At 46.9% G+C, this 27,368-nt stretch overlaps 2 protein-coding genes and 1 long non-coding RNA gene across 8 annotated transcripts in view; 1 reads left to right on the top strand and 2 right to left on the bottom strand.

Annotated features, from left to right (window-relative positions):
- Positions 1–98: 98 nt before the first annotated feature.
- ACOX2 (acyl-CoA oxidase 2) lies at positions 99–19,053 on the bottom strand. 4 transcript variants are annotated; one of them, XM_075762265.1, is made up of 16 exons: positions 18,968–19,053; positions 18,732–18,889; positions 17,691–17,866; positions 16,349–16,511; positions 13,843–13,994; positions 13,221–13,328; positions 12,344–12,463; positions 11,793–11,908; positions 11,214–11,386; positions 9,934–10,096; positions 9,049–9,239; positions 7,724–7,885; positions 6,608–6,713; positions 3,572–3,789; positions 1,731–1,863; positions 99–835 (listed from the first exon to the last, which is right to left on the bottom strand). In XM_075762265.1, exons 2-16 carry the CDS (start codon positions 18,872–18,874, stop codon positions 773–775), a joined length of 2,187 nt encoding a protein of 728 aa, XP_075618380.1. In that variant the 5' UTR covers positions 18,875–18,889; positions 18,968–19,053; the 3' UTR covers positions 99–772. The 4 variants fall into 4 exon arrangements, with proteins under 4 accessions (XP_075618380.1, XP_010296384.2, XP_075618379.1 ...); XM_010298082.2 differs by lacking the exon at positions 18,732–18,889 and having other exon boundaries at positions 17,691–17,863; positions 18,925–19,048; XM_075762264.1 differs by lacking the exon at positions 18,732–18,889 and having other exon boundaries at positions 17,691–17,868; positions 18,925–19,042.
- LOC142603177 (uncharacterized) lies at positions 5,316–21,433 on the top strand. Its single transcript, XR_012837043.1, has 3 exons — positions 5,316–5,582; positions 7,064–7,338; positions 21,360–21,433. It is a non-coding gene; the product is annotated as an uncharacterized LOC142603177 (long non-coding RNA).
- A 49-nt stretch (positions 21,434–21,482) lies between these two features.
- Positions 21,483–27,368, bottom strand: part of FAM107A (family with sequence similarity 107 member A) — a 31,612-nt gene continuing 25,726 nt past the window's right edge. For 2 of the 3 annotated variants that reach the window (XM_075762262.1, XM_010298083.2), the window contains 2 exons: positions 26,052–26,208; positions 22,476–24,843 (listed from right to left, as the gene is read on the bottom strand). In XM_075762262.1, coding sequence (XP_075618377.1) covers positions 24,736–24,843; positions 26,052–26,208 — 265 coding nt within the window. In that variant the 3' untranslated portion in view covers positions 22,476–24,735. Of the gene's footprint in view, positions 22,377–22,475; positions 24,844–26,051; positions 26,209–27,368 lie in introns of those variants that run through there. The other variant, XR_012837038.1, reaches the window with a different exon arrangement.

The raw sequence follows: 27,368 nt of genomic DNA on the forward strand, positions 1-27,368 counted from the left end.
TGTTCTTTGCAACACTTCATTTGCTAGCAAATTAATGACTGGCCTGGATCAGTCTGCCCTTTCCATAATTATGAAGTATAATAATTAGAGAAGCAGTATTCCACATAATACACTTTATTGGAGCCCAAGATTTATAGGAGGACAGTACGAGCGGCTCTATTAATGGGAAAGTAAATTCTGCAGACTGGAGTTGGTATTGGCTTTGTCTGAATCTCCATTAGCCAGGAATACTCCACTGCTGAGCAAGTGTTTTAATTGTCCAAACAGACGTACTTTCTAATATACCTCTTGATCTAAGAGAACAAGATGTTCCTAGAAACCAAGGACCGTCATTTTACCTCCCTTGGGTGTTTCACTAAGATGTTTGTTTTGGTTTGTGGGGTTTTTTTTGAAGGCACTGTACAGTTATAACACACTGAGAGGGAGCTCATAATGTGATTTTTATTTTTTTTTTTCCTTAATCATCATACAGTGGATTTAGAAAAATAATAGGAAAGCCAACTGGCATAGTTTGATGCTATCAGGACAATTCAAGTTAGAAACCAGCAAACCCTAGGCTGTTTCTGACTATCGCCTCGTAGCAGCAGGTACCACTCAGCATTGTTGGGCTGATTAAATGCAAATGGCTGGCTAAGAATCTTGTTTCATACTTGTTTCAACTTCAAGTAAGCAACTGATTATTAATTCTGATTAGTCATTACTGATGCTTCATAAATGTACTGCTGCACAAAGAACAGGAGGAAATATGTGGCCTTCACTTAAATCACGGTCTTCATAATTTTGATAGTGTGTTGTGAAGAAGTGGCTTCAAATACCTCTCATAGGCTGGGCTCATCTGTTCGGAAGAAGATGGAAGGGGATTAATGGTAATTAAGAAGAAGAAAAAGGCTGTAATTTTTTTCTTAAGAATGATCTCTGAAATATGGAAAGCTAGACTGTTTAAAAAACCCCCACCCAAAATGAAACCAAACAGCCAGCTACTTCAGCTATGTGCAAGATCTCTTTCCCTACGGTATGTGCTGTCCTTCATAACCAGCACACAATATTCATCCCAAATGGAACAGCATACCTTTTAACTTAAAAAAAAAAATTAAAAAAAATGCTTGAATTTGAATGTTTGCTGAAGGCAAATTTTGTGTTCAGCTGTAGAATTTCAAAGGGTTGCTGATTACCACAGTAAAAATCTCACTTAAGGCAAAATGAGTTTTCAAACAGAGCAATAGCTATTTACATCATGCAGAATTTCACATTACTCCACAATATGGATGAATTAAGAAGTGAAAGTAAAGTGCTAAAGACCATGAAGGATGAAATTGCCTTGTTTAACATTTATACTCTTTCTGGTTAAACATATTATTAAAAAAATTAAGTATTGCACTAGTAAAAGTAGCAGTGTATGCAAAATATGCTGCAATTAGGTAAACTATGAAAACAGATTTTTGTTTTAGCTTATTTTGTACAATATTACCAAAACCATGTTGGTGGCACGTGGCAGTCCGGCTTCCTAGTACAAGCTCCACTACTCTGGGGGCTGTAACTCATCGTTAGATTAAATGTCGGAGCTAAGACTATAGGCGGCATAATTGGAGTATCACAGGTCATTGTTCAAAGTGAGATACTAAGAATTAAAGGCTCCACTTTTTATCTGTATTGCTTTTATTAGAAGAAAAGCAGACAATTTCTGCTCTGGCTAATGCAGAAGCTGCCTGGCTGTAATCCAGCGCCCATACCTGCTTGTTCGTTGGTGACTTCTGAGCCCACTCGTAAAGCCGTTGGTAAACCTGCCCGTCGTAACTGCCGAGCGCAGAATTCAGGTTCTTATCTGTGAAGTCAAACGCGTCCACTAATGGCACAGCATCCTTCCTAAGGAGTAGATGAATGACACGGATATTACTGAAGCGGGTATTGCTTTGTAAGGGAGGAAAATAAGTCAGAGGAAAACTTGAAAGTCAGTTGTCCAGGTTCCTCAGTCTGAAACGCTTGTGCCAGTTTTTCCCCTTGTGCACGCTGTGGGGAAGATCCTGCTTGTGTTGATTCCTTGTGTTGAGGCATGTTCTACTAATGCCCTGAGCAGTCTGTATTGTTGAACCGCTATTTGCAGGGTCTCGTAATCACCTGGCGTCCACCTGTAATTCCCTAATTTAGGACTCAATCTCATGTCAGATTTTTTCTCAGCAAACTCTGCCAGTTCTTGCTTTTGGGTTTTTTTTGTGTGTTTTGCTTTTCTTATGTGTTTGTCTTACAAAATAGAATAAGGAATAAGGTTGCTATTAGATTGATGTGAAATCTTTGCTGATCTCCAACCTTCATCTACTCTTGAGTATTTGCATTACCTCATCATGGAGTGGCAAGGTTTTCTACTCTCTTTGTGTCTGTAAGAACAGAGCAACCCTGAACCACACCAAGGGTCCATCTAGTCCAGTGGCCAGCCTGAGAGCAGTCAGCAGGAGGTAGCTAGAGCATGAGGACAAGTGTGTAATGACAGCGTCTTCTCCTAAGCAGGAGATGGTTTCTTTTTCCTCGTCCTCCCATTGTCCTGAGTATTGGAAGTTCTGCTGTCCTTCCCCCACACCTGAGGTGTGAGCGGTTTGCTCAAATGTTGGCATCTGCATTACCAGTTTGTTTTGGGGAAGGAAGGACTGTTTGGGGGTTTGGGAAAGGCTGGGGTTTTGTTACAGACTGGGAGGTGTTGGTATCCTTTCTCCTAATTGTAAATAACTGACTTTAATTAGACAGGTAAACACCCACTCCATTCTTGAATCCTGTTAACTAGGCTTGGGTTAACCCAGAGAAGCTGCAATGAATTCCAGAGACAACAATGTGGTAAGCTTTTTGAAAACGTTATGTTAAGCTTATTGTTTAACTTGAATCCTGTGAGCAGTTCTGAAAATGCTGCTGTTTGGCTCAGTCCCGTTCAGCTCTTGGTCATGGTGTATTCTTGCTTCTTAAGGTGACTTAAGTAGCATTTTACACACAGTAGTAACTTGCTTCTCTGCACCAACAATGCTGAGTATGGAAAGATGAACCCTTTGTAGAAAAACCTTTGCGAGTGTTGTGGTAAGTTAAAAACTTAGCATGTCTCAGAAGTCACTTAGTAATAGACGGTGTCGAGCAGGTGCATCTGAACTAGCTGTAGGCAGGATTGTTTGGGTACCAGTTGCAAGTCAGCCATGGCAACAGAGTAGGCTGTATTAGCTGCGGCTTAAGCAGATTCTGCAGTGTATGATCTGTTTCTGTGGCTGCCTCCTGCCAGTGCTGCTCTGACTACCTATTTTCCTGCATTCGCTCTACTGCAAATGGGAGGTTTTGATTTATAATTTAAGATTTCATGTTACAGAATCTTAATTTAGAGATTGCAGAGGAGCTGGACACTTAGGTCTGGTTTGCTGTGAAAACAAGCTCTGTGTAGATGTTTCAATCAATTTCTAGTGCTGCTAGGCAATGAAAATAGAAACTGAGTGAGGTGAATTGACTTTGGAGATGTTGCCATAGGTACAGCAGCACCAGTTTATGTCTGTCGCAGGGACAAACTGAATAGCTGTATGTTTCCTCTCACGCTTGAGCAGCTTACCGAATGACAGCCAGGAGGTCCAGGTACGATGCCGTGACCATGTCCATTTGAGCTCCGGATATGTATCCGTCATGCAAGAAGACTCCTGTGTTCGAGAAGATCCCGTGTAATGCAAAGAGGTCACAAAGATGTTTCATAATCTTCTGGATGCCAGCCTTGGTCTCAAGTTTTTCCACAGTTTCTGCAAAGTTTTTCACAGTGATGTAGTGGCAGTGAGCCTGGGAAACAAACGCAATCAACAGTGAATGCACCTCAAAACACTTTTAGTAGGCCAAATGACTCAAACGTTCTTGCAAAGAATATAAATCCTTTTCATTTCCCTGGCACTTTTCCAGTCTGTATTCTTTGTTTGCTGGTTGACCAGGCCTTTTGCATTCATGTCCTACAGCAACAGTACAGAGAGAATTGGGGGTGTAAACAGTCAACACTGCGGTATTTGTAAACTCTAGAAAACCGCTGCAGAAATCATGGTAGTACTTATTCTAAATATTTCTGATGAATGCCCCAAAGAGTTTGTGTGATGGAAACACATTGGAATGTGCTTGTGTGAATCTTGGTTATACACCAACAGGAGAAAACTCTTGTTGAAGACCTTGGGCTCAGGGAGTGTCTATAGGGCTTCAGCTCTGAAAACATCTGTTGTCACAGAAGAACAACCAAACGTACCTCTCGCTTTTGTGGTTTTAAGTAAACTGATAATTTCTGGCTCAGACAGCGGTAGAGTGTCTCACAAGTTACAGAAATATTAGCTGAGGTCCAGAGCAAACGAAGTAGACCGACTGCCTGTTCGTGGGGGTGACTCTGGCTATGCTGACATTACTGCGGGTGGTTGGTGGTGTTGGTATGTGCGTGGGTTCGCTCCCCCGTGGTACAGTTCTCCTCCCGGCTGTGGGTGTAAGCACGGCACACCTGTGCTGCAGCTCTTCCTGCCGGCACAGTCGAGCAGCGTGGAGGCCAGCGTGGACTGTAGAACCTGCTTGAGAAGCTGGGTGTCTACTCAAGCAATTAATCTGTGTGGAGTCTGTACGCAGCGTCTGAGCCACTCGGCTGAGAGCTGGCGGGTGTCAGTGCACATAGCTGCTGTGCCAGTTGTCTGGGTGAGTCTCCAGGGAAGGCGTGGAATAAGAAGTAAATACATAAGTGCCCCAAGAAGGCAGCAGGCTATCAAGGTTTTAAATTTACAGGGGAAACTCAAGGGTTTTGGGTGACTCTTCCTCTCCCTGAAGTACCTAAGAAGCTTTGGGGACCCAGATCCCATTTTCTGAAGAGTCTAGAAGCACAATTGCCACTGACAATACCACAGCCAGCCCCCTGCATATGTTAAGCTCTTTGGAAACAGTTTATTTCTGACTAGTCCCGTGTCTAGGTGCTCCTTCTCACCTGTCAGAGAGAGCTGGATTCCAGCTCCTCCTCTGACACATGGTCTTCCCTGCTCTTCAGTCCAGAGACCTTGGCCACCAATTGAGTGGGTGCAGGATGGAACAGCTTGTTCAGGTTTGTGCGTGGGTAGTGCTGGTCAGAGCCTGTTCTAGAGGTAATCTCTGAATAGGAACATTTTGCTTCAGTTTCATTCCACTAAAAATATATTTACATTTAAACAATTATTGGGAAAGTATTTAAAAAAAAAAAAAGTCACTTTGTTTATAGGAGCTCTCCTTTATTTTTGAGGCAATTACAGTTTTTCTGCTCTTTCAAGCTTACAGCTTTGAATCCTTGCTGCTTCCACTGAGTCTGTGTAATTGAAAACGGGGGGTGACGCACGGCAGAGAGGTGACGCCAAAACATGCTGCTGCTGAGATCACGTCTTTGCTTCCTTACTCAGAGAGTTCTTGTTTTGAAGGATTGTAACCGTGCTTACCAGTATGAGCGGATCAACGCTTCCAATGGTTTTGGAAGGATCTTGGCTGTTGCTGAGAAAGCGTTTGACTCATCAAGGACTTCACCTAATTGACTGACTACAAGGGGGCTGTTCCCTACTATGAAATCACCGAGATGGTATCGCCACAGTTAGGTGCGTGAGGCGTTCCTTTTTCCCTGTCAGGGGCTTCTTGCTAAGTCCGTTTTGGTTTGGGTTGGCTCTGGCTGAACGGTAGATTACAGCAAGATGTTTTCCATTAGCAACTGAATGAAGTTAAAATAAGCCATGGACCTGTTTCAAAGTGTTCCTTCCCTCAGTTTAGGAAGGAAGGAAAGAAGGACTTCACCATAATTGTAGAGGAATTGTGCTTAATTGCATAGTAAAAAAAGGATTTTGTTTTTTGGAGATACTGAAGTGTATTAGTGGTTTTGGTTTTCATTTAAATTTAGGGCTTTTCTCCCCTCTTACTTTCTTTTCTGCTCAGTTCTGTATTAACCCCTGTTTTGGGGAACGAATGCTGCTGTCCCGATCCTATTTCAGCTGAAGGCATGCTGGTTGCCTAATCCATATGAACTGGGAGTTGGTTTTGTGTCTGCTATTAATTTGACTTTGCTGATTTGATTTTTCTTTCAGCAGTAATTAACATTGCACTTATCCCTGCTTTTCCCCGCAGTTACCTTTCCTTGTGGGAACGGTAGATAAGAAATACCAGGCACACTTCACCCTTGCTGTGACTCCACCAGCTTTGAGTAGGGCGGCTTTGGGGAGGCTTTCATCTGGGAGCCAGAAACGCTGGATTCTTACCAAAAAATGAGTGTTAGCTGGAGATGGTGGCATCTAGTTGGGAGGAGATGGGAAGTCTGATTCTGCTGGTAGTGGCAGCATAACCATGAATGTTTTTTTGGTTTGGGTTTTTTTTTCCCCCTCCCTTTCATTTCTAGTCCCTCTAGTCTTTTTCTACCTGGCCTATTCAGACAGCAAGTTCTTCAGATCAGGAGTTGCTTCTTACTATGTTTTTTCTACCATGCAGGCCACAGCGATGCCCTGATCTTTGTGGTGTCCCTTAGATGCTCACAGAAAACAATAAAGAGCACTGAGACTTCAAGCTAATTGTGCTGTTTCTGTTGCATATTGTATCATAAAGACAAACATCAAATAAGCAGATAAATTTTACTAACCTTTGCAGCCTGCACCAGCTGCACTGTGCACTGGTTCCACGCGTCGTGCTTTTTGACTCCTGACTGAATCAAGTCCTGTAGTTTTGCTGCTGTGCTGCTTATGAGTCTGGAAAATTGAAAAAGCATATTGCATATGAATATAACAGCCCACATGCGCTCATTTCATACTCGGGCTCATGTGTCATTGTATGGCAAAATGGCATTTCTGACATTTGAATTTATCTACACTCAGTATGAGTGAACTTGGATAATGCAAAATCTAAGTACAAATTGGGAAAAGCAGCCAGACCACCCTGGTACTGAAGGATTTCTGCCTTCTTAGCTTCCAGGGTAGTTTACCAGGGGGTCTGCTGAATTTTTCTTGGGTTGTGTGTGTGTAAGGAGAGTTTGCAAAGCAAAATAAAGCGGTGGTAATATCGGACGGATATTACATTATGTTTCTGTTTTTCTACACAGGGATCCAAATCCTGCCCCCATCGACACCGAAGCTTTCGGAAGAATGGCTCTGGTTTTACGCTGATTGGAATGACAGCAGGGCTGTCCATCTGTTTACCTGGTTTTCAGAGGTGACTCCTATATGGCCCATAAACGTGCACATTACACTAACGAGACCACTCATGACACTGTTTTTATTTGTGTTGAGTAGTTGAGTGTGTAGTTGAAAGGCTACAGACAGAATGAGAGGCTGTGTTTGCTGTGGTGTTAATTGAAAACAAACATCAGTTTTTCAGGTATGTGAAATTTTAACTTTTTGGATAGAATCGCACAGGGTCCAGTTGCCTACAGGTTTTACTGGATGGCAACATAGTGATGTGGTCCGGGATACACTTAAATAGTGCCATCAGCTCGGTATAGAATCAGCTCTATGGAATATAGCTGTTAGGTAGCACGTGGCTTAAAAACTTCTGATGTTCTGAATATGAAAGCTTCCTGTTGAACAATTGACATGGCTGTTAATCCTGTGTGAGTCTTCCTTTTCTCTTTCGGGAGCAGATGGTGTCAGTTCTTGTGTAACTCATGTTATTTTACCTCCCTTTAAAGCAAGGCAGAAGCTGAGCTCTTAACACATTTCTGATGTCAGAGAGAGAAACTCTGTCTCTCATCCTCCGTACTGACCTGAATGCCATGTGTTGATAGGCCTCAGTGTAAATATCTGGACTGAGAAAATCCAACTTGTTCTTGGCTGGACACTTCCCGGGTTTCACTGCAGCCAGATAAGTGACAGATGGTGGAACGGGCTGGCCAGTGCTGGCTGCCATGAAGCATTTGATCAGGAACCTGGGAAGAGGGTAGCAGTCAGAGCAGGCTATGGTTGTGATCCCCACACAGCAAATGGTCATGCAAAAAGTAAAGTGGGCTTGGGTGAGGAGCTGCATGGTGTGACCCATCCATCGGTGGTCCAGAATGGACTTGAACAAGTAATGGCCGTTCATTTTGCATGTTATGCACAATAACCTCATCAGTGATGAGTCTCAGAGGTAGCCTGTCTACCATATTTAATGCTACAGCAATCTGAAGTGATGAATTTTTAGGCAGAAACTTGCTGTGGCTATTAGCAGTCTCAGCAGCACGGTGATAAGCTACGTTATCAACTTTGCAGCCTGAGTCTTAATGCTCTGGGAGTCTTAATGGTGGTCTGGTCTTACCCTGTGATCCCCAACACACGGTCACCTTATGTTAACAAACATGAGAGCCTTTCTTGGAGCTAAACATGTGTCCAAAGAGCATTCCCCACTCACTTTACTGGTTTTTGGCACCTTTGGTATGACCTAACCTAGACTGACGAGGTCTGGAAGTGAAAGGTTACAGCATTTCTCGTGACCTTGCCATTGATCTTGCAAGAAGAGGCAGTCATGAGTGCAGAAGTTTGTGCATGCAAGCACAGAGCTTTGTGGTAGCACCTCTGTCCCTGGGAAGTGCACTGGTTTTCTCCTTCTAGTAAAAGCACATGTTATTAAAAGTTCAAGCAGCTGTGGTTTCTTTCTCTTGTATTTCATCTACTCCAGATAATCACCAGTCTGTGTGTTCAGAGGAAAGCGGTGTTCTTGGAGCATGACTCATCTGCTTTCAGTATCCAACAACTCTGCCTTCTCTGAATCAACCTCTCTTTACCAATATCACGTTACATCAGTTGCTTAAAAAAAAAAAATAGCAAAACTTGTATAGCAATGCTCTTGCTGTGCTACTAGACAAAGAGGAAAATGAGGTTATGCAGAACAGCACCTGCGTACATCCCCAAACCAAAAATAGAAGAGAGAATCCGATTCCCACACACCTCCATGCCTGTTAGACAGAAGACATGAATAGTTTATGTCCTAAGTTGTATTTTTAGAAGGTGCTGTGAGAAAGCAGTAGCTGGTTTTACTGGTTTTGGAGAAGAACTGGTAGAGGTTGAGTAAATGAGGGAGCAGGCTTTTAGATGAACAAATTTGAATTGTTACCTGGCAGTTTGCAGGAGCAAAATGGTGTTTTCCCCTTCATAAATACAAGAGGCAAGTATTTTTGTATACAAGGAAGGGAGTCCACTCAGCAAGGAGTAGCCGTGTCCCCCGCATGCCCGGAGGCAGATCTCCACTGCTGCAGTGCAGTACTGAGTAATAGTGGCTTTAAAGCCTGAAGAAAGTGCGTGGAGCTGTTTAAAAAAAAAAAAAAAGGCAGGGTTAATGGTGAAAGTGTTCTAAAGCAGTTCTCCAGTAAGTTTCCTTTCTTAATTTTGTGCAATTTCTGGGCATGAAATCCCTGTTGGATCCTCCTTTGGGTGCTGGTGCAGCACCCAGCTGCTCCCCGAACCTGGCCTTCGGTTTCTGCGTGGCATGCTGCACACCCGCGTGCCCAGCACACTGTGGTCGGTTTATGCATTTTTGGGTTCTTCTCAACCAGCAGTGGCTTTGGCTGCCCTTGTTTCAGAGCGTGTTTTCATTTCAGGCCTCCAGTTGCAAAATCTTATGGTCTATCTAAAAAGTCACATTTTTGTTCTGGCTCAGAAGTGAATATTTGCATGTGCATTTGTAGGTGAAGTTGCGAAATAACGCTTTGCACCACCAGCTACTTGGAACAGGGTTTTTGTAAACACACATGCTTTTCAAGGACTTTTCACTCTGCAATAGTTCCCAAAGCCAAAAATTTGGGACAGTAAAGCAAACGCTGTTGTTGACTGGCTGTGGACCTAGGGCAAGCCATTTGATCTCTTAGTGCTGCCTCTTTCTCCAGTTACCTAGTGGTGAGAGGAATGCTTGTCCAGTTTGCTAAAATACTTTGGTATTCAGAGACGAGAAGTGCAACCTAGGTGCAAACCAGCTGTAGGAGCGAATCCTGCTGCAGCTCACCTCTGGCAGCCTGTCGAAGTTGTTCTTCTGGATCTCGCTGTACCCCTTTTTGAATAGCTCCTGCAGGTAGTCGTTGGTGAGATGAAAGGCATAGGCTGCTGCCAACTGGGGCAGCAATTTCTCTTGCTGGGTCTGGTAGTCAAGGATTTTTGCTTCTTGTTCCCTGTTGGAAGACAGCTGATGAAGTAGGGAAAGTGCAGACACAGACATAGCTACTGTTAGTTTACCTATTGCATAATGAAAACCGGCATTTTTCATTACCAAGAAGCAGTATGTGAACAGGACTGAGCTGATGTCGTGGCAGCAAACCTGCCCAGCTTGCTAAGCTGTTAGAGAAAAACAAGCCCAACTCGGAAAAAAAAGTGATTTTTCTGCCGTGTTGGTGAACCAGCCTACCAGAGGGGAAAAGTCTCCATGTGATCGGTCCGTGCAGAGGGGGAACGGGGACTGCAGGAGAGGAAGAGGATGAAGCCTTTGAGGACAGCAAGTTGTTTGGTATTGTAAGGGGGGCGGTGGCACTGCACCCTGAAAAACTGCTTTTCGAACTGGATCTTTGCGACCCTGGGTGTAGATAGGTTTCTCTGAAAATATTTGAGTCTAAATTATTTTAAGCTTTCTGAGCTTTTTAAAGATGTTCTTTATTGCTTTTGCTGTGGTTAGTACACCCAGGACTTCGAATGATGGAATTGGTTATTATAGCAGTTCAGCATGCTGTGCTCTTGTGTTTGGTTTGTGTTTGAACCAAACCACGTTCTCATTAGGATCTTCTTGCTTTTGAAAGGATATTTAAGCAGAAATTTTTGAAATCCATTCAAATGAAAATACCTATTTTAAAATTACAGGGATTCTTACCAGAGTAATAAAATTCAGTGTAGTAAAGTGTGGATATTGGAATTGGGGATGTTGGAAGGTATTTTAGTGTCACGCCAGCTAGTAGGATGCAATGGAATAAGAATTCAGCAACTTGTCTGCTTCGTCTGGATTCTGCTGAGTTACAGGATTACATGGGAAGGCCAGTTTTAAGAAAAATAAGTTGCCTGTATGAAGCACTGAGCTATTTAAACTGTGAAACTTATCTCAGAAAGAACTGTAAACATTCTCTTGTACTTTGACGTTTGTTAATGTAAGTAACGGGGGAGCGTGTTTGTAATACCCTATCTGGGCCAGGAAATAAGCCGGTGATGTGCTGAAAGATAAGATGAAGAGCAGAAATACAGACTGGCGTGGGGGAAGATGGTGTACGGTCCCCTTCCCACCGCTGCGGACTTGCGTGGCATTACCCAGGCTTTAACTTGGACTGCCGGCGAACCGCAGAGTATCGGATGGCAATGGTGCAAGCTTTCATGAGAGGTATTAGAACTTCGTCTGAAATGAGGGAAATGCGCACTGTAGTCATTGTGAAATAATTAATCTTCTGTGATCCCCATCTTACATAGGTGCCATCTGGTTGAACCTGGAGTACAGAGAGGATGTTAGAATCTTCGATACTTCAGTACTAGGATGGCTGTATAACCTCTATGCATAGAATAAAAAATGGACATTGAAATCCTTAATCGAATGCAAACCTAAGTATTTTTATGTATGATGGATGAAACATATCCATCTGAAGAGACAAACTCTTAGTGCTCCTGGCTCAGATAGGTTCTGCCTGCCCCGTGATCCCCATCCTCTGAATGTGGAATTCCTGACACCGAGTTTCATTTAGGATTCAAGTAACTTCTGCCCTTGCTAAAACTGCAGAGACTCGCAGACAACCTCAAAGGAAGATTTTTGTGCTAAATTCAAGCAGGTCCCTGTCATCTCTCTGGCTGTGCAATGAGAGTCTGATGGGCGCTCCTGTGATGTGAGTCTGTACGTACCTCGCAAAACTTGTTCAGCATGTTCTCCCTGGGGACACGCACATTCTGCAGCATGAGGTACCCATTGTCAATGTGCTCAAAATTCATCTTGGGACCAATGTCTCCTGCAGTTATGCCTGCAGCGGGAGAAAACATGGCCTGCTTACTTCCACTTGAACTTTTTTCTCCCCATTTTGCAGCAGGCTGGGGATCTCAAAGAAGGGCGCGTTCAGCTCTGCTTCTACCCCAGCATGGGTGATCTTGCCTGAGGGATGAAACAGGCGTTTGAATGCCTCATGGTTTTTCTGTGATCCGTCTGTTACTGGCGTTGGCTGGGGTCAGAACTGAGGTGTTAATGTAGAGGTGGTCAGAGTAGCCCGGGGTTCTGGTTGAGAAGAGGGCTTAGGATGCAATAAATCTTCCTTTAGGTGAACAGGTTGGGGTTAATGATAGCTATGCCTTGGGTATTTGCCGTGGGGCTCACTCTCCCTGGGCCCAATGCTTTAGAAAACATTTAAAGACAAAAAAGGCAGAGCACCTGCATGAGTGCTGTGATGTCTGGAGTCATTTACCTGGGCAGAGTGAATGGTCCTGAAGGCTGCGTATCTGCACGATGAAGGGGTGCACACCGTAGCACTTCTCGTGGACGTACAGCTGAGCAAAGACCACTGTGTGGGTTGCTGACCTTCCCACTATGAGAAGAAAAACAGCCCCATTCCCTTAAGACAACATACAGTACAAAGACTTCCCCAGTTAATAGCAGTTGGTGCTAATTGTGCGTTAGGTCTCGCTAACGTATGGGTCAGCGTAGGTGTGATCCACAGATGCTGGAAGCTGGAGACTGCCTAAATCTGTGCTCTGAGCTTGCTCTTGGCTCTCAGAAGTTGTCATCCTTCTGCCTCTGTTGCTGCTCGTGAGGCTTGGATGAACAGTTTGCATCAGCAGATGAGAAAAAATAAGTAGCTTAAGTTCTTGCTGTGCTGAGAGAGTGGGATGTGCTGTGGCTGTGAGAGTCACGCCAGCTATGTGCTGTGAAATACCTTCCTGAAGGGAGCCATGAATTGCACACTTGAATCCTTTATGCTGAGGCTGGCTGATGACTTGAATCCTTTATGCTGATCCTTTACGTTGATGACCTCCCTGCAGTTTTTGGTCATCTGAATATTAATTACAAAGAAGAGAAGAATGATTTCTGCAGAGGCAGGAGTTTCCCTGAGCGAAGTTCTCCAGCCCTGCCGCCCAAGGGCTTTTGATAGATGATGGTGGCACTGTTCTGGCCTTTGAACTTTTACAAAACCCTTTGGTCTCTCACTTTCCTCTCCATGTGTGCATCTCTTACTGAAGTCCTCTGCTAGCACCCGGGCCCTCAAACACAGAGCTTGAGCAGGGCAGACCGAGTAACTGAAGGAGGCAAATGAGGGAAACCAAAATATTTTGTGTGGTACTTACTGTCTCCAGGCCACCACTTCATGGCAGAGATCTTTGGCGTGTTCAGTATAAACTCCTGTGTAGTGATATCAAAGACTGCTGTTGTTTCCAAACCCTGAAGATAAGTTCCTTAAAGACAAAATAAAATAATTAAAAAAAATAATCTCCTGGAGTATCACAAGGATGGAGAGAATGGAGGATCCCTCAAGGCTGGTGTGGGTACTACCAGGGTTTTGTGGTTTACCCTCCTGATGAGAACTGTGGGACGATGCCTGCACCAACCCCACACCATCTCCTGCAAAGATCTCTTGAGCCACATGGTACTCGGGCAAGCTGCCTGGTTCATGGTGACAACCATCAACCTGGACAAGCTGCTTGGCTGATTCCCTCCACCGATGGTGACGGCCTGGTATCTAACCATGAGCTTTCACCCTCGCTCGTTATTTTTTCCACGCTGGCGAAACCAAAGCCCGCGCATCTCCAGCTTGCAGAGGAATGCTGAGGACATCAACCTCTAACATGTTGGGGGCATGTTCCCCCTGTGCCCCAGTGAAGCGTGGGCAGCTCCAACTCAAGTTCCTCTGAGAACCTGGGCCAGAGCCTTTTGTCCTACAGAAACACTGAGTTTTCTTTGCAGCCTTACCGTGCCCCAGTTCGGTCTGGGCATAACTGCCAATGAGCTGATACTGAGTGGCGAGAGGCATCCATTTGGCGATCTGTTTGTCGGAGCCCAGCACTGAAATACTTCTCATGAAGACGCGGTGAAGGAGAAACGCAATGTCTCCTGACACTGCCCTGTGGAGAAGGTACAAGGGGTATTTTTACATGGATGACGTTCCAGGGATGCAACGACTGAGGCAGTGATGCTGCAGTGGTCACCAGACAGTACCACCTGCTGCCTTTTGATTTCTTCATCATCATACCTTACCCAATGTCCAGCACCCAGGCAGTATTGCAGGGTAAATGCTCTTCCAAGCTGCTTTTGTTCCTTCTTTCATAACATAGTTATGAAATGTTGCTAGCTCATTATTTCACTTGCTGTTGGAGGAATGATCTGTTCTGAATAGCAGATGCTGAGCTCCTAAAAACACAGCCCAGCTCCAAAGCTCCTGTGGCTCTGATAGCCCATGAGCCCTTTGTATCTTTATTTTACTTCATAGGATTTTTTTTTTTTTCCTGATTATATAAGTCAAATTTTAAGGCTGAGCTAAAGAAAACCCCACCACCCTACCCTAAAACCCCCAGACCCTGGCAATTTGCTGTGTAGACTGAATTACGTATGTAGGCATCTGAGACCTGGATTTCCTGAACTCTCCCATTCCCATTCTGGGGAGATACCTCGGTACGTTGGGTTTGTTGCTGTACTATTCCCTGGGTGTTTGCTGTCACTCACTGTCAGTGAACCATACTGGGGTTCGTGGAGATTTGACCTGACTTGAGATGTTTGGATGTTTTTTCTTGTGGAAAAATTTAAATACATCCTTGTAACCTCTGGTTTATTGTCTGGTCAGGTCCTTCAGCATCTCCATCTCCTCATACATCCTAAAAAGCACTATTCCAGAAGCTGTGTATGGGAACTTGGGTACAGTAAGTATGGTGCAAATCAGAAACTCATTTGTTTTAAGGTTGGGGTTTTTTTTTTTTGTGTGTGTGTGCAAGAAATCCCAAGAAAATATGAGGAATATAGTCCCTCTTCCTGGGATTCCTCAGAACACGGTTGAATCACAGATAAAAGTACACCTAGAAATAAGTGGCTGCGCTGTTCTCGGTAGCTTTGTATGGCTGTTAGTGCATTGCTTTACTGCAGTGCTCTAGTGAGCATCTCATTCCAGATAGATAGCTTTTATTTTTAACAAATGACTGTGCCCTTTCTTTTATACTGGCCCTGAGAGAGAATCAGTCATGCTGAAAAAGTGGGGGGAATAATACGAACGAAGACATTAAAGGGAAATTGCTTTGATTAACAGAGAAAAGACTTAATGAACCCTTGGCAGCCCATCCAGAAATAATGTTACTTTAACTGCGATTTAAAAAAGCTGGCTTTTAAATCTGTGCAAGTGATTCACTGTGTCTGGCACCAGGAGGCACCAGGGCTTTGTCAGTAAGAGCTTGGTGCTCACCTGGTGTTTCATCAGAGGAGAGCTGTCCTGCTCTCAACCCAGCAAAACCTGGCAGCACAGGGCTGGCCCTGCCGAAGCCCTTGGCATCGGGCAGGGGGCTGGTAAAAGCAAACCTAGGTGGGAGAGGCGGTTGAGTTTTGTCAGGTTTTTAAAAATCCCCTGGGATTTCTTTTTTTCTTCTGAGGGAGGAGTGGAGAGCTGCTTTTTTGTTGTGAATATAATGATCGGGTCCGAGAGTCCTGCTCACTGTAGGCGGTGAAAAGCTTAGCATAAAAATTATAACCCTTCATAGGATTAAATATTGGAAAGTGACTTTGCGTGTCAGCAGTGATTTGTAAGGTGCAGGCATCGCCCTTTTGAATGATGCTTTTGAACTTGCACTCCTTACTAGGTATGTAACCCCACCAAGCTAACAGTGTGCACCGGCCAACAGCAAACTGGTACTTTTATTTAGCAAAGGGGGAAAGAAAGAAGGATAAGCAATTAAAATTGAAATGTGGAGCTTAACTCCATGCAAAGTGTTAAGGAATTTTTTTTAAGGAAAGGATTGTGAAAAATATTTTATTCCATTTACCTACAAACTATTTATTTCCTTTTTCTTTTTTAAAATACAATATGGATTTTCTAGATAAATTAAAAATGACATTTTCTCTTTCTGGAAGTCAGTAGCATAACTGAAACAGCACCACTCTTAATTCTGGTTGTACATTTAAAAATGTCTGAGGGGTGGTATGAGAGCTGTAGCACAAGTCGGGAGCTTGCTGAAGTGGAAATAGCACGTTGGGGATGTGAACTGCTGTGATCTATCACTCTGTACCCATGTGCTGCTCTTTGAGAAGTTCCCTGCTGTTTATCATCATTTTCCCTTTGCCTGAGCGTGCTGCTAAAGTAAAAACCTGCAGCACGTTTGTATCAAAACCTTTTCTGGGAAACTGTTGGCCTCTCCCAGCCTTTGCTAAAAATGATTCTTGTTGGTATACAAAACTTTTAACAAAATTAGTTGTACATTAAAAAAAAAAGAAAAATCACCTGTAAATGTACTTAAATTCAGGTCCATTCTCATTCCATCCCATCTCGTGCATCTTTTTCTGGAGATGAACAGCCTTTCTGACTGCTGCTTCGTACCTCTCATTCTGGCTCTGGAAGTACTGGTTTTCTCTGCTAAATACAGGGTCACGTTCGATGGCTTCGACTGCAACACAACACAGAGGAGTTGGTTCTCCTGGAGCTGGGGAGCTGCAGGCGGTGCCTCGAGCCCTGCTCCGACGGCGCAGGCAGGTCTGGGGGCGTGCGTACCGACGCTGTGACTTTTTAGGGTGACTGCAGGCAGGTTTTATTTTGCCAGTGCCTAACTCTGAGAAGCGGTGGGTGTGGGGAAGGAGGAGGAGAGGGGTGGCGAGTGGGCTGAGAGGGGTCTGTTAACTGGGAATAGTGACCCTGCGGGGTCAGGCACCGTCCCTGGTCAGGGCGTCGGAGGTGACTTTCTGCCTCTGACAGAAAATGCCGTGGATCCCTCTGTCTCCGATGCCTGTTCCCGGGCTGTGACGGCAGCAAGAGCCGCGGTTAGCCGGGTTTTGCCCAGAGGGTGGTTAACAGCCGGAGCTGCCGGGTGTCCCACTCGGCACCAGCACTTTGGCTCGGGACTTCGCTGGCCTTTCACAGCGTTGCAAAGCGACTCTGGGGTTTGCTCTTTCTGTGTCAGCCTGAACGCTCTCGCTGCTCCCTTTTTGCCTTGAAACCTTTAAGTCCGTGCACGTTTAAGGTTTTACTGAACTCCAGTTCCACTCTGCAGCATGCGATCCCAGTGGCCTGTGCCGTTTTCATTTGGTAAGGTTATAATATGGGAATAGTTACAGAGGCAAAAGAACTTGGTTTTTTTTTTTTGGTTTTTTTTTTTTTTTTAAATCTGTCTCTTCTGAGCATGCAGTCATTTCTCACCACACCCATCGCAAGCGGGAGCAGCTCAGCCTGCCCGAGCCAACCCACACAAGGAATTCCCCACCTGGATGAGCCTGATGTGCCGAGGAGGGTCGTTGGCTGTGGTTCAGCAGTGCTGGCCCCCGCGCGCGTCCCCCTCGCACGGAGATGCCCACCCCCGTCACCCTGTGTTCCAGTTTAACCAGTCTTGCCAGAGAGACTGGGGATGGGAGCAGGGAAGGGGAAAAGCTTCAGACAGCGGGAGTGGCTGCGGAGGAGTCGTGTTGATTTACGCTAGCAGAGACTCCAACTCCACGCGCCCATGGGAGAGACGGGCGATAAGCAAATACCTGGGGAGCACAAAACCCACCATGCAAAGGAGGGGCAGAAACAGCGGGGACACAGGCGTGCCCCATACCAGCCCGCAGCCACGGACCTCGTAAGCCTCACTCACCCACCGCCCTGCGCATCCGAGTGTGCTCCGCACCGCCATCCAGCCAGGCTGTGAGCTTTTCCACGCTGAAGGAGGCCGTTTGCCTCTCGCTAGCGAGGTCGGGATTCACGCTGCCGAGGACCGAGCCCTGCGAGTACTTGCCGGTCTCTAGCAGAGCCATGCTGGAGGCTGAGCTGCTCCGGGAAGGGATGGGGCTCGTTAGGTGCTGACCACCCCTTCAGTGGGTGGTTGGTAAAGGTGTTGGGCGCAGCGAGGAATGGTTAGGTTCAGCAGGTTGGCCAAGATGTGCCTGCATGGGCAGCCTGGGGCATGGCTCCCTGCACCGCAGCTGCAGCTGTTGCAGGGCACTGTGCTCAGCAGAATAGCTGTAGGAGTGTACTTTGTACATAAATAGGTACATTCCCATGTTAGTTTAAAAAAAAAACAAAACACCACACAAACAGGGGTTGCGTGAATGTTTAGGCACTGTCTTGTCCTTATTGGAATGATATGGACAATGAAAATTTAGGGCACTCTTAAGAGCTCAAAATGCAGGTTTTATGATTATTATAATTTTTTGTTTTAACCACAAAATCTTTTTCTTTGACCAGTCTGTCCCCGATATTTTATGAGACGTTACTGCTGGAATATCCCACAAGTGTGTGTTAATGTTTAAGGGAGTTTCTGGCCCTGGCCTCCCCCCCCGCTGGGTGCTGCTGCCTACCCCCCGGGTGCCGGCTCAGAGGCTCCCGGACCTGCACTCGCAGCAGCTCTGCCCGTGCTCCCTCCGTCCTGCTTCCCACGGGGCTCGGCTTTACGTTAACTCCTAACCTTGTAATTCCCGTGTTAGCAGGATTTGTCGCAGGATACTAATTAAAAAAAAAAAAAAAAAAAAAAAATGGTATGTGGAAAATAAAGCAGATTTTTCCCTTGCAGGGGCTGCCTGCCGTCCTGAACTATTTTTAATACTCTAAGAAATGTAAACTCTGGAAACTCTTGCAAATATGGTGGGTTTTTTCCTTGTTTTTCTGATACTCAGACCTTTAGTTCAGCGTGTCTTACTGTTTTGGGAGGGAGAAAAGCCTCAAAGCAGCGTGTTTTGGAGTAACCCAGGCCTGCCCTTCAGCCGTCCCAGGAAGTGCCAGACTCTGCGGTGGAGCTCGGGGATGGCTCAGCCGCCAGCTCCCTCTTCCGTGAGGCTGCATAAGAAAAAAATCTGTCTGTCCGCTACGTGCAAACACAAGTCCCCACGTACCTTGTCCCAGGCGTCCTTCAGGAGCCGTCTGGCTGCTGCCTACCTGCCTGGGCTGTGCTCCCGGTGTCCCCGCTGCATGGACCTTGTCCCTGGGGCCAACGGAGCTCGACTCGGCCCGCGGGTGTTTCTGCGTGTGCGCAGGGGCGTGCTGGAGCTGGCCTCTGCCGGCAGCGGCCTCTGCGCCTGCTGGGCGTAAAACCCTGCAGCTCCCAGCGCAGAAAGGGCGGGAGCCTCCTCTGCATTTAAAAAATATGTCATTTTTCCGATCTCACTTCAGGCTATTTGTGTGTTGGAGGCTGCGCTTCCACTTCTATCACCAAAGTGGCACCATGCCTTTGTCCCAGTATATTTTTTTTGTGTGTGTGTGTGTGTGTCTGCTCAGAATGGAGCAGAGCACCCTTTGGGCTCTCGCTACTCCTTGCCTGCAGATTTGACTTGCTCAAGGTTTTCCCAGCTCGGTCACGGCACTGCCCTCAGCCCTTCCTGCAGTTTGGGGTGCAAGCCAGGAGTCCTGGGGTGTGCCTCGCAGGCTGCGCTGTGCTGGGGGGGAGGAGGTTGCCCGGGGCGTGCGTGCTGCCTTCATCTCTGGCTGTCCCGAGTCTGTCCCTGCTGCAGTCTGTCCCGGTGTCCAGCGAGCGGGAGCTGGCAGCTCACGCTCCCTGGCTACATCAGTATGAGCCAGGCGGGAGAGGAGTCCCTCCTGCCTGCAGTTCACCGATGCCTCTCTGCTGCTGCTTCAGACCTGCTTGTCTCACACTGGAAACTGCTTTGTGAGGGAAAGAGGTGAAGCAGGTGGGGTTCACCGGACCATGGAGTTGCTTTAACATAGGTAGTTAAACAAAGGATGAGAAATGGGATGTGGTTTTGCAAAACTATAATTTTAAGCTTAAGCCTGAGTGAACCAAGCCCAGCAGTCACGAGGAACAGCAATAAATCAAAACAGCTGACTGTGATGCAATGAGTGTGCTCATGGGCAGTGGATGGTGTGTTAGGGATGAGTCTGGCAGATTAAAGATGCTGCGTGGCTCTGTCACCCTCCCAGAGCAATAGGGTGTCCTATGGATGTGCTGCTTGGCATCCCGTTCTGTACTGCACAGCATCACATCCTACGGTGACTCAGGGTTGCCAGTACTTGGGAGGCAGCAGCATCTTTCTGAGGTGATCCACGGGCTTTCTCTATTTGCTCTGCTGTTTTCTTCTGCTGGAGTCAGAACCGCTCACCCTTGTGCTTCCCAAGTGCCGTTTGTGGTTCAGCTAGTGGGTTTGGGTCTCCTGAAGGAAGATTGAGGGATGAGAGGTTGGAAGAAGCCTGTCCCTGAACCTGTTTGCAACCTGATGTTCATGCAGGCTCACGTTCGGGCAGGCTCAGGTGCTGCCCGCGTAGGTCATTGCCGGTCTGTGTTTGGGAAGTGTGAGCTGGAGTGCCACTGGAGCTGCACACCCAGCAGCGTTCCCGTGCACCTCAGCTCCTCGTGCCTGCACGGTGCCCAGAGAGCTCATGGGCTGTGGTGGGAACCGACAAAATCCACAAGATCACCTGGTCATGGTGTGTTGGACCACACCACAATTGTTATGTTGCTGATGATTGCTGAGGTGTGGGATTAGTGTAAGCAGTCTTTGGGCACAGCCCATTGAAACCTTGCTGGTTGGGGCTGTGAAAGGGTGATAAAGCATTTTACAAAGTCCTGCCTGAGTTCCCTGGTCTCGTGTCTCACCAAAGGCCATGCTCTCCAGCAAAGATGTTTCCCTTTGTGTGGTTTGTGCCAGGAAATGAAGTACGTGACCTGCCATGGTACGATAACAAGCGAGCCATTATTATAAGCGGCAACAGGGTGGGAAGACCTTTTGGAAACCTGACCTGAAGAACAGGTTTAGTCAACGAACCCTCATCCCAAATGATGAGCTGACGGCCCACATCAGTGCCGCAAGGTGCGGAGGGTCGGGAAGGCCATGTACCTCCCAGTGTGGCAACCCCGGCAGACACCCGGTGCCAGAGAAACCCACCCAAGCACCGTCTCTGCCTTGTTCTGAGCGGGGAGTTGGTGTCTCTGCAGTTAAGGATATCTCTAGTGAGACAGAGAAGTCCTTCCCGTTTGCTGTGCTGCATTCAGTTTCAGTCCTGGCTCTCGGGGAGCACGCTGTGTGTGGCCTGCACATGTGAAGCATCCTCCATCCTCTCTTTTTATCTGCTCCATCTGTGGTCTTTGGTTGCTGCTAAAACACTTTAAAAATGTTTAAAAATAACCAAGTGAGCTCACTAGTGTGGGGATTGCCTTTCAGTTCAAAATTAAATCCAAGGGCAATGCGTGTCCTTGGCTTTGTGGGTCTTACCCTGCCAGGCAGGTGGGCACCTGTGGCCAGGTAGAAATCAAACATATGGGAAGTTTCAGTGCACAAAGCCTGATTCCACGATTTTTGTGCCCTTAAACTTTCAGGAAATTGTGATGAAGTCTAGGAATAAGCAATGAATGCAGCGTTGAGTACGGATGATGAAAACAGCTCGTTGGTGAGTAAGTTAACACAGCACTAACAAAGGAGTTGCTGTCAGACTTCACTGATTTTTATGTTCACTCAGTTTATTTGGCTGTTGTCTGCTTGTATCCTCAGAGCTTTTTCGGTTCCTTGTGGAAAAGAGCAAAATATACAATTATCATTTAGCTTATTTCTTCAGCAGTGTCCACATTAAACAGTGTGAGTTAATTAAGTAGAGTTGCATAACATATATTTTTATAAAAATGTATAAACACCAACACAGAATATAGACTATACACCACACAGGCACATACACAGTGCAAAAAATCATCTTCCATCAATACTCTGATAATCTGTATCTTCTGGATATACCACATTTATTCAGGAATGTGTTTTAGGGTCATAGGGAGGAATTCATTTCAAAGAAAAAGAGACACAAAGATACCCCAAAATCTTCCTGGTGATGCTTACACTGATGTTTTTTCAGGTGCCACCTCCATGCTGCTGTGCCATGAAGCACCAGAACATCGGTGAAGTTGTACAGACTCTCGGTCTGAGCCCAGCCAGGGAGGCGGTTATCAGTTCGCAGGGGTGAGAAGAGCTGTGTTGGAAAACGCTGTGATTTTTAAGCCAAGGCTTGAACAGTAAAATCATCATTTCCCGTGTGCTGTCACGGAGGGCTGGAGCCTGCAGCTTTTTCTGGGGACGAAGTGCCGTGTGCCCCGCTGCATGCCACGGGGCTGCTACAGCCCATCCCGGCCCCATGGCAGCTCCCGGTGCCGGCTGCTGCGGCTGGTTTGGTTGGTTGGTGTGCCGACGTGCGGCTGGGTCCCGACTCACAGCCCACGGGGTGCTGGTGGGCAGCCGGGTCAGGGCTTTCTGCTGTGTCTGCACTGCTGGAAGGGTTTCTTGTGGGTCTGTTAGCTCAGCCTGAGTTAGGACAGTATGACCTGGCCCTCTGTTTCCCTTCTGGACACCCGCTGAAAATGATCCAGACGCCCCTAAGCAATCACGGACCGCATTGGTGTGCAGCCCCACTCTGTGCTTGGTGGACACTGCATCAAAGGGAGGCGCCTTGATTCCCCCCCCCGATAATATTTGCATACTCAAGAAGACTGCAGCAAAATATTTTCAACCTTTTCATTGCTGATCTGAGCACTCGGCTTACCCAGACCTCACTGGATGGCTCCCACCCAAGGACTTGCAAAAATGCCCCTGTCCCAGCCCGGGTGAGCTGGTAACACTGATTTCACTGGTTCATATGGAGTGACAGATTGCCTCTCCTGGAGTGTATTTCCATCTGTGGCAAAATTACAAGTTAATTTGCTGAATCTTTTTTTTGAGCTCTTTGATCAAGGTTACTTAATCTGTGCCGAAACCCCTCACGAAACCCCAGCACAGTAATTCTGGCTTGTTATTTAAATGATGTTATCTATAGAGTATCATACAGCATGCTTTACAGCTGTGTACAAGCATCCTTAGCAACACTTTTTTTTCTTGGAGAAATTGGGCGCTTTTTTTCCCCCCTGAAAAAATGGTCGATGCTGCTTCTTCCTCGTGGTTTTAATCACAACCTATGTGAAAAGTTTCACAGTTAGAAAGGACATAATAGATCCTTTCAGAACTTGTTTGACCCATAGTGACCATATGCACTGGATTTCTGAAATAAAAACTTGTGAGATGAGCAAGGGGCTTAAAAACTACTGCAGAGACAGTGCTGTGAGATGGGGCTGAAGGACTGAAGCTGAGTTAGGCGCTTTTGTAGTCCAATCTGTCGCAGAAGCCCCATAGCTGTGTCACTGCTCTTGACGCGTGCTGTGGCTCAGAGGTTTTACTCAAGCTGCCAGGTTGAGCAACAGCCCTCTGAAATGGAACACCCCACTGGACCAGGGACAGTAGGGAATAGATTAGTAACTTTTAAAATATGTGATAAATGCCCAGTTTCCCTTAATTTACGTACTGAAGATGTGGACAGTAGGTATTGTTTAACCAGGTATTACCTTCCCAGCTGACTGGGTCCGTGGAAGCTTGCCACTCAAGAGCCAGTGTTCCAAGGCAGTTGGTGAGTTATGCTGTTTAGGCTTTGTATCAGGGCTGATGTGAGAGCAAGAAGCTGAGATCTTCCTGAAGGAGCAATTTTAGCTCTGGATGTGGCCACCTCAGGGCACAGGTGCCCCATAAATGTGGTAGGGTCTGTCCACGCATGGTGCAAACGCACCATCTGTCCTGGCTTTGCTATACCAGCAACAGGAAGATCTTTAACTTTGCAAGGTGGCAACTGAAATGAGGCAGCTCTGACCGCTGGAAAAGGGGATGAGAACTACTGACAAATAGTTTTGCATCGCTACCTACGTGCCCCGTAGCCCCTGGTGCCTACAGACGTCAGCTGTGTGCAGGTTGAACAGAGCAGCAGCCTGACACCAGTATGACATTACCCCATCACCACGTGGGCTGAAGCTCGGTAATCCAGGGGCAAAGAGCAGTTTGTCTGTGTGTTACATCCACAGGGATCTGCTGTCTGGTCACTGCACGCTTCCATGAACACCCACGCTGAAAACACCCAGCCATTGCTTTCTGCACAGAGTGTTTGCCTCCCACTTGGGGTGTTCATGGTATAGTCCGATGTATTTTTCTGCCTGAGCATGGAAGTGTCTAAATAGCTATTTCAAATGGGTTTGAAATGCAGTTTAAAGGTGCTCATGAAGAACAGTTGCACCCGCCTGTGCTGCATTGGTATGGGCACACAGAGGTTGATTTTTCTGCTAGTACGGGTGAGCTGCTGGGACACGCACCCTCAGCCAGGCTTGGCTCGCACACTGGTCCAATACCAGTGACCCTTGGGAAAGCCATTACGGTCACCTGGGCTGTTCTCAGTAATACGCAGATTGTCCCTTTTAGTTATGTGCCAGGTTTCCAGGAGGTTCCCAGAGCTGCAGCTGCCCTCCTGTCACCCCCTGCCTGGTGAGCCTGCCTCCAGGAAGAAGCAGGGGTCCCCCCAAACCATCTCTCCACAGACTTCCCTGGCTTAAACGGTCGCTGTGTCTCAAGGGTTAACCGAGAGTTAGCTGGAGGTTAGCGTGCACCCACAGTCTGGGGGGAAAATAACAATGTCTTTCTGCATCTCCTCATGTGAGTGCTTCTTCGGTGAATACTGCACCTTTTCCGCAGTGATACCTTCCTGGGCTGGGAAAACCTTTTTTGTGCCTTCTGCTGCAGCAAGTGTTAATAACCGTAAGTAGCCCCAACGACACAGCTGTGAATGTCCACCATGTACAGAGATGTCAGCGTGTATATGTTAGCGCTGGCCTTGGTAGGATCCCTGTTGAGTTTTGGCAGAAGCTACGCTGCTTTCTCGTCCCCAGTCACCGTTGACGTTCTTCTCAGGTTTTCCTTGACTTTAATGAACTCTGGTGCATGGTCTTCCTGCTTCTCCTGCTCTTTCTCCAACTGTAAGAAAGAAGAGTCACCATTATCTGTGCATGCTAAAGGACCAAAGTGTGTTAGCGACGTTAAAACAGTGGGCTTCCTTATTGCTGGGTGTCCACTTATTATTGCCAAAGCTGAATGAGTGTGTAGTGTACATGTTGGTGCTCTCTTTTTCCAAACCATTACACCAGAGCCATGTTCACCCCGAGTCTTTTTCTTCTGGCCAATTGAAACACTATTTATTTTTTTTCCTCCAGGGAGGAACATCTCCAGCAAAAAAGCGGGAGAGTGCTTCACTTCAGACCTGGCATGGAGGAGGGAGGAGGAGATTTAAATCCTTCCTGGCAAAGGAGGCCTGTGAGCCTGGGAAAAGCTCTCAGCATAAAGTTATCATCTAAGGGAGGGTAGGTCATTGTACTGCCTCACTTTTATACATGAAGTCTTTATGGATCTGTCCCTAAACCACCGTATTTCATATTCCTTGTTCTTCTCTGACAGTGCTGGGCTTTGATTTTCAAGTAATCTTGGCTTGGCTGGTATTATTGCAAGGCAAGAGTTGTGTCATTAACTGAATAAGCTAGTTTCATCCATTTGCAGTGCAATTACTGGCAAGTAGGATGGGAAATAACTTTCTTTTCAGCGACAACAAGCTGGCATCCTGCTTGCACTGGTTTGGGTAAGAGGGCAGGTGCAGACAGCATCTGGGGCATGGCTGTGCTGCTGACAAGTGCCCACGCTGAATATTGCTCTCCCCAGGCATATTTTTGGCCAGAGTACATTCCAGTAACTGCTCCTAAAAGCAGCTTGAGTGTGATTGCAGCAGGGTTTGCACCTCCCAACACTTCTGCATCCTCTCACCCTGCACCCCAGGATCCTGAGCACCCCTGGGGTGGGTGCTGCAACAGCCCCCATGCAATTTGGGGTGCTCTGAACTGGAAAGCACGCCCCAAGGACACCACGCGGGACCTGGAGGAGACCCAGGGACAGTGGTGCGTGGCAGGGGTCCTGGGTGAGGTGGTATGAACGAGGTGAATCCCACTGTGATTCCTTCACTGAGGGTGCTGCCGCTGCATGGGGCAGCAGAGAAGGATGTACTGTGGCTCCTGTTTTATGAAGGAGTAGCAACATTATACCTTGGGGTGAGCCTCAGCCCACCCATCTCCCCTGTGGTCTGTGCCTTGAGCGAGTTGGTTAGGATAACCCGGGGATGACCCAAAACTCATTTCTACCTGATCCAGCCTCTGGTGCCTCTTTAACAGCTCTTTTTCAAAAGGAGACTGCAATTTCTTTGCCTCTTCCTCTTCCTTCTTCTGTCTGATGAGCTGGTTTCGCCGTCGGTGCTCAAGTACCCGCTGCAGCTCTGGCTTGCTCTCCACACCCAAGCCTCTGTAAAAAAGCAGATAAATCAGGGCCGGAGCGCCTACACCCTGGGGTGTAACCACTGCCAGCCTGGCAACCCCAAAACTCTTCTCAATCCTAAATGGAAACATGGGAGACCTGGTCCACAAACCAGTCCTGGTCCACAAACCCATCCACAAGGCTTTGAGGGTGTTACTGGGAGCACCTTACTGCTGGGATGGTGCCTCGGGCTGCTGACCTCGGCTGGGCACAGCATTTGCTGTCCGTGTGTGGGGCTTGTGGTGCTGGAGGTTTTGCTAATCCTGTTACATTGAGGTGCTGCAACATTCTGGGTTGGGTATGGATATGGGACCTTCGGCTGGCTCCTGCTGTTACTAGTTTGAATTATGTCAGTGACAGATTCAGCTGTGTTGAGGGCATTTTAAATAATGACGATTTTTTTTCCACCAGCAGGGGTAGTCATTGATCTGCAATAATTGTCCTGGCAGTGCCTTTCCTCCCAGTTGCATCCCAGCTTTGCTTCAGAGCTGAGGGCTAGCGATCCCCCTTTTGACATGGAGAGTTTGGGTCAAGAGGCCAAAATGAAATGTCCTTTTTCCTGGAAGTCAGAGCGCAGGCGCCCGGCTCCCCTTCAGCTGCACAAAGCATCTCAGGTGACGTGGGGCTGCTCCGAGCCCTGTTCTGTGAGGGGTGGATTGACGGGAAAGGGGACATGGCAAGGAGGTGTAGGCAAGGCATAAATACGTGGTAAAGAGATGAAAGAAGTTCTCCAAACACAATTCAGAAACCTAACACTTGCCATGCCATGCCTGAATTTAGACACTAAGATTTACCTCCTGCAGCTGACCCCGGCCACCTTCCCACCAGCTTCTGCCCCCCGGAAGCATGGGAGTAGTTATGGATGTGGAGAGCTATGTGTGAATGTGGAACAAGTCCAGATGTGCTCCTGTGTGGTTGTGGGATGGTTCCTGCCCTTCCAGGATAGTGGTCTGACCAACTCGTCTCCTCTGTGTCGAAAGGAATCTGCCTTGATAAAATCCATCAGCTTCCTGGCTTAAATCACTAAGTCACTCTTTGCCCCACTGAGTCTTTGTCAGAGAGAGAGGCGAAAACCTGAAGCTCCTGAGAAGTTGAACATTTGCTGAATTTCGGGAGGCTTTATTGCAACCGCACAGAGTTCTGTGTCA

The sequence above is a fragment of the Balearica regulorum genome, chromosome 10, assembly GCF_011004875.1.
Source record: "Balearica regulorum gibbericeps isolate bBalReg1 chromosome 10, bBalReg1.pri, whole genome shotgun sequence".
NCBI classification, from domain to species: domain Eukaryota; kingdom Metazoa; phylum Chordata; class Aves; order Gruiformes; family Gruidae; genus Balearica; species Balearica regulorum.

Bases quoted from the DNA above. Each gene is read 5' to 3' on its own strand.
- ACOX2 (XM_075762265.1), bottom strand. From the start codon at position 18,874: ATGCAGCCTCACGGAAGAGGGAGCTGGCGGCTGAGCCATCCCCGAGCT. The intron at 11,909-12,343 runs GTAAATGACTCC...CTCCCGCTGCAG, and splicing joins GGACCATTCACTCTGCCCAG to GCATAACTGCAGGAGACATT. The intron at 7,886-9,048 runs GTAACAATTCAA...CCCTCTTCCCAG, and splicing joins TTGCTCCTGCAAACTGCCAG to GTTCCTGATCAAATGCTTCA.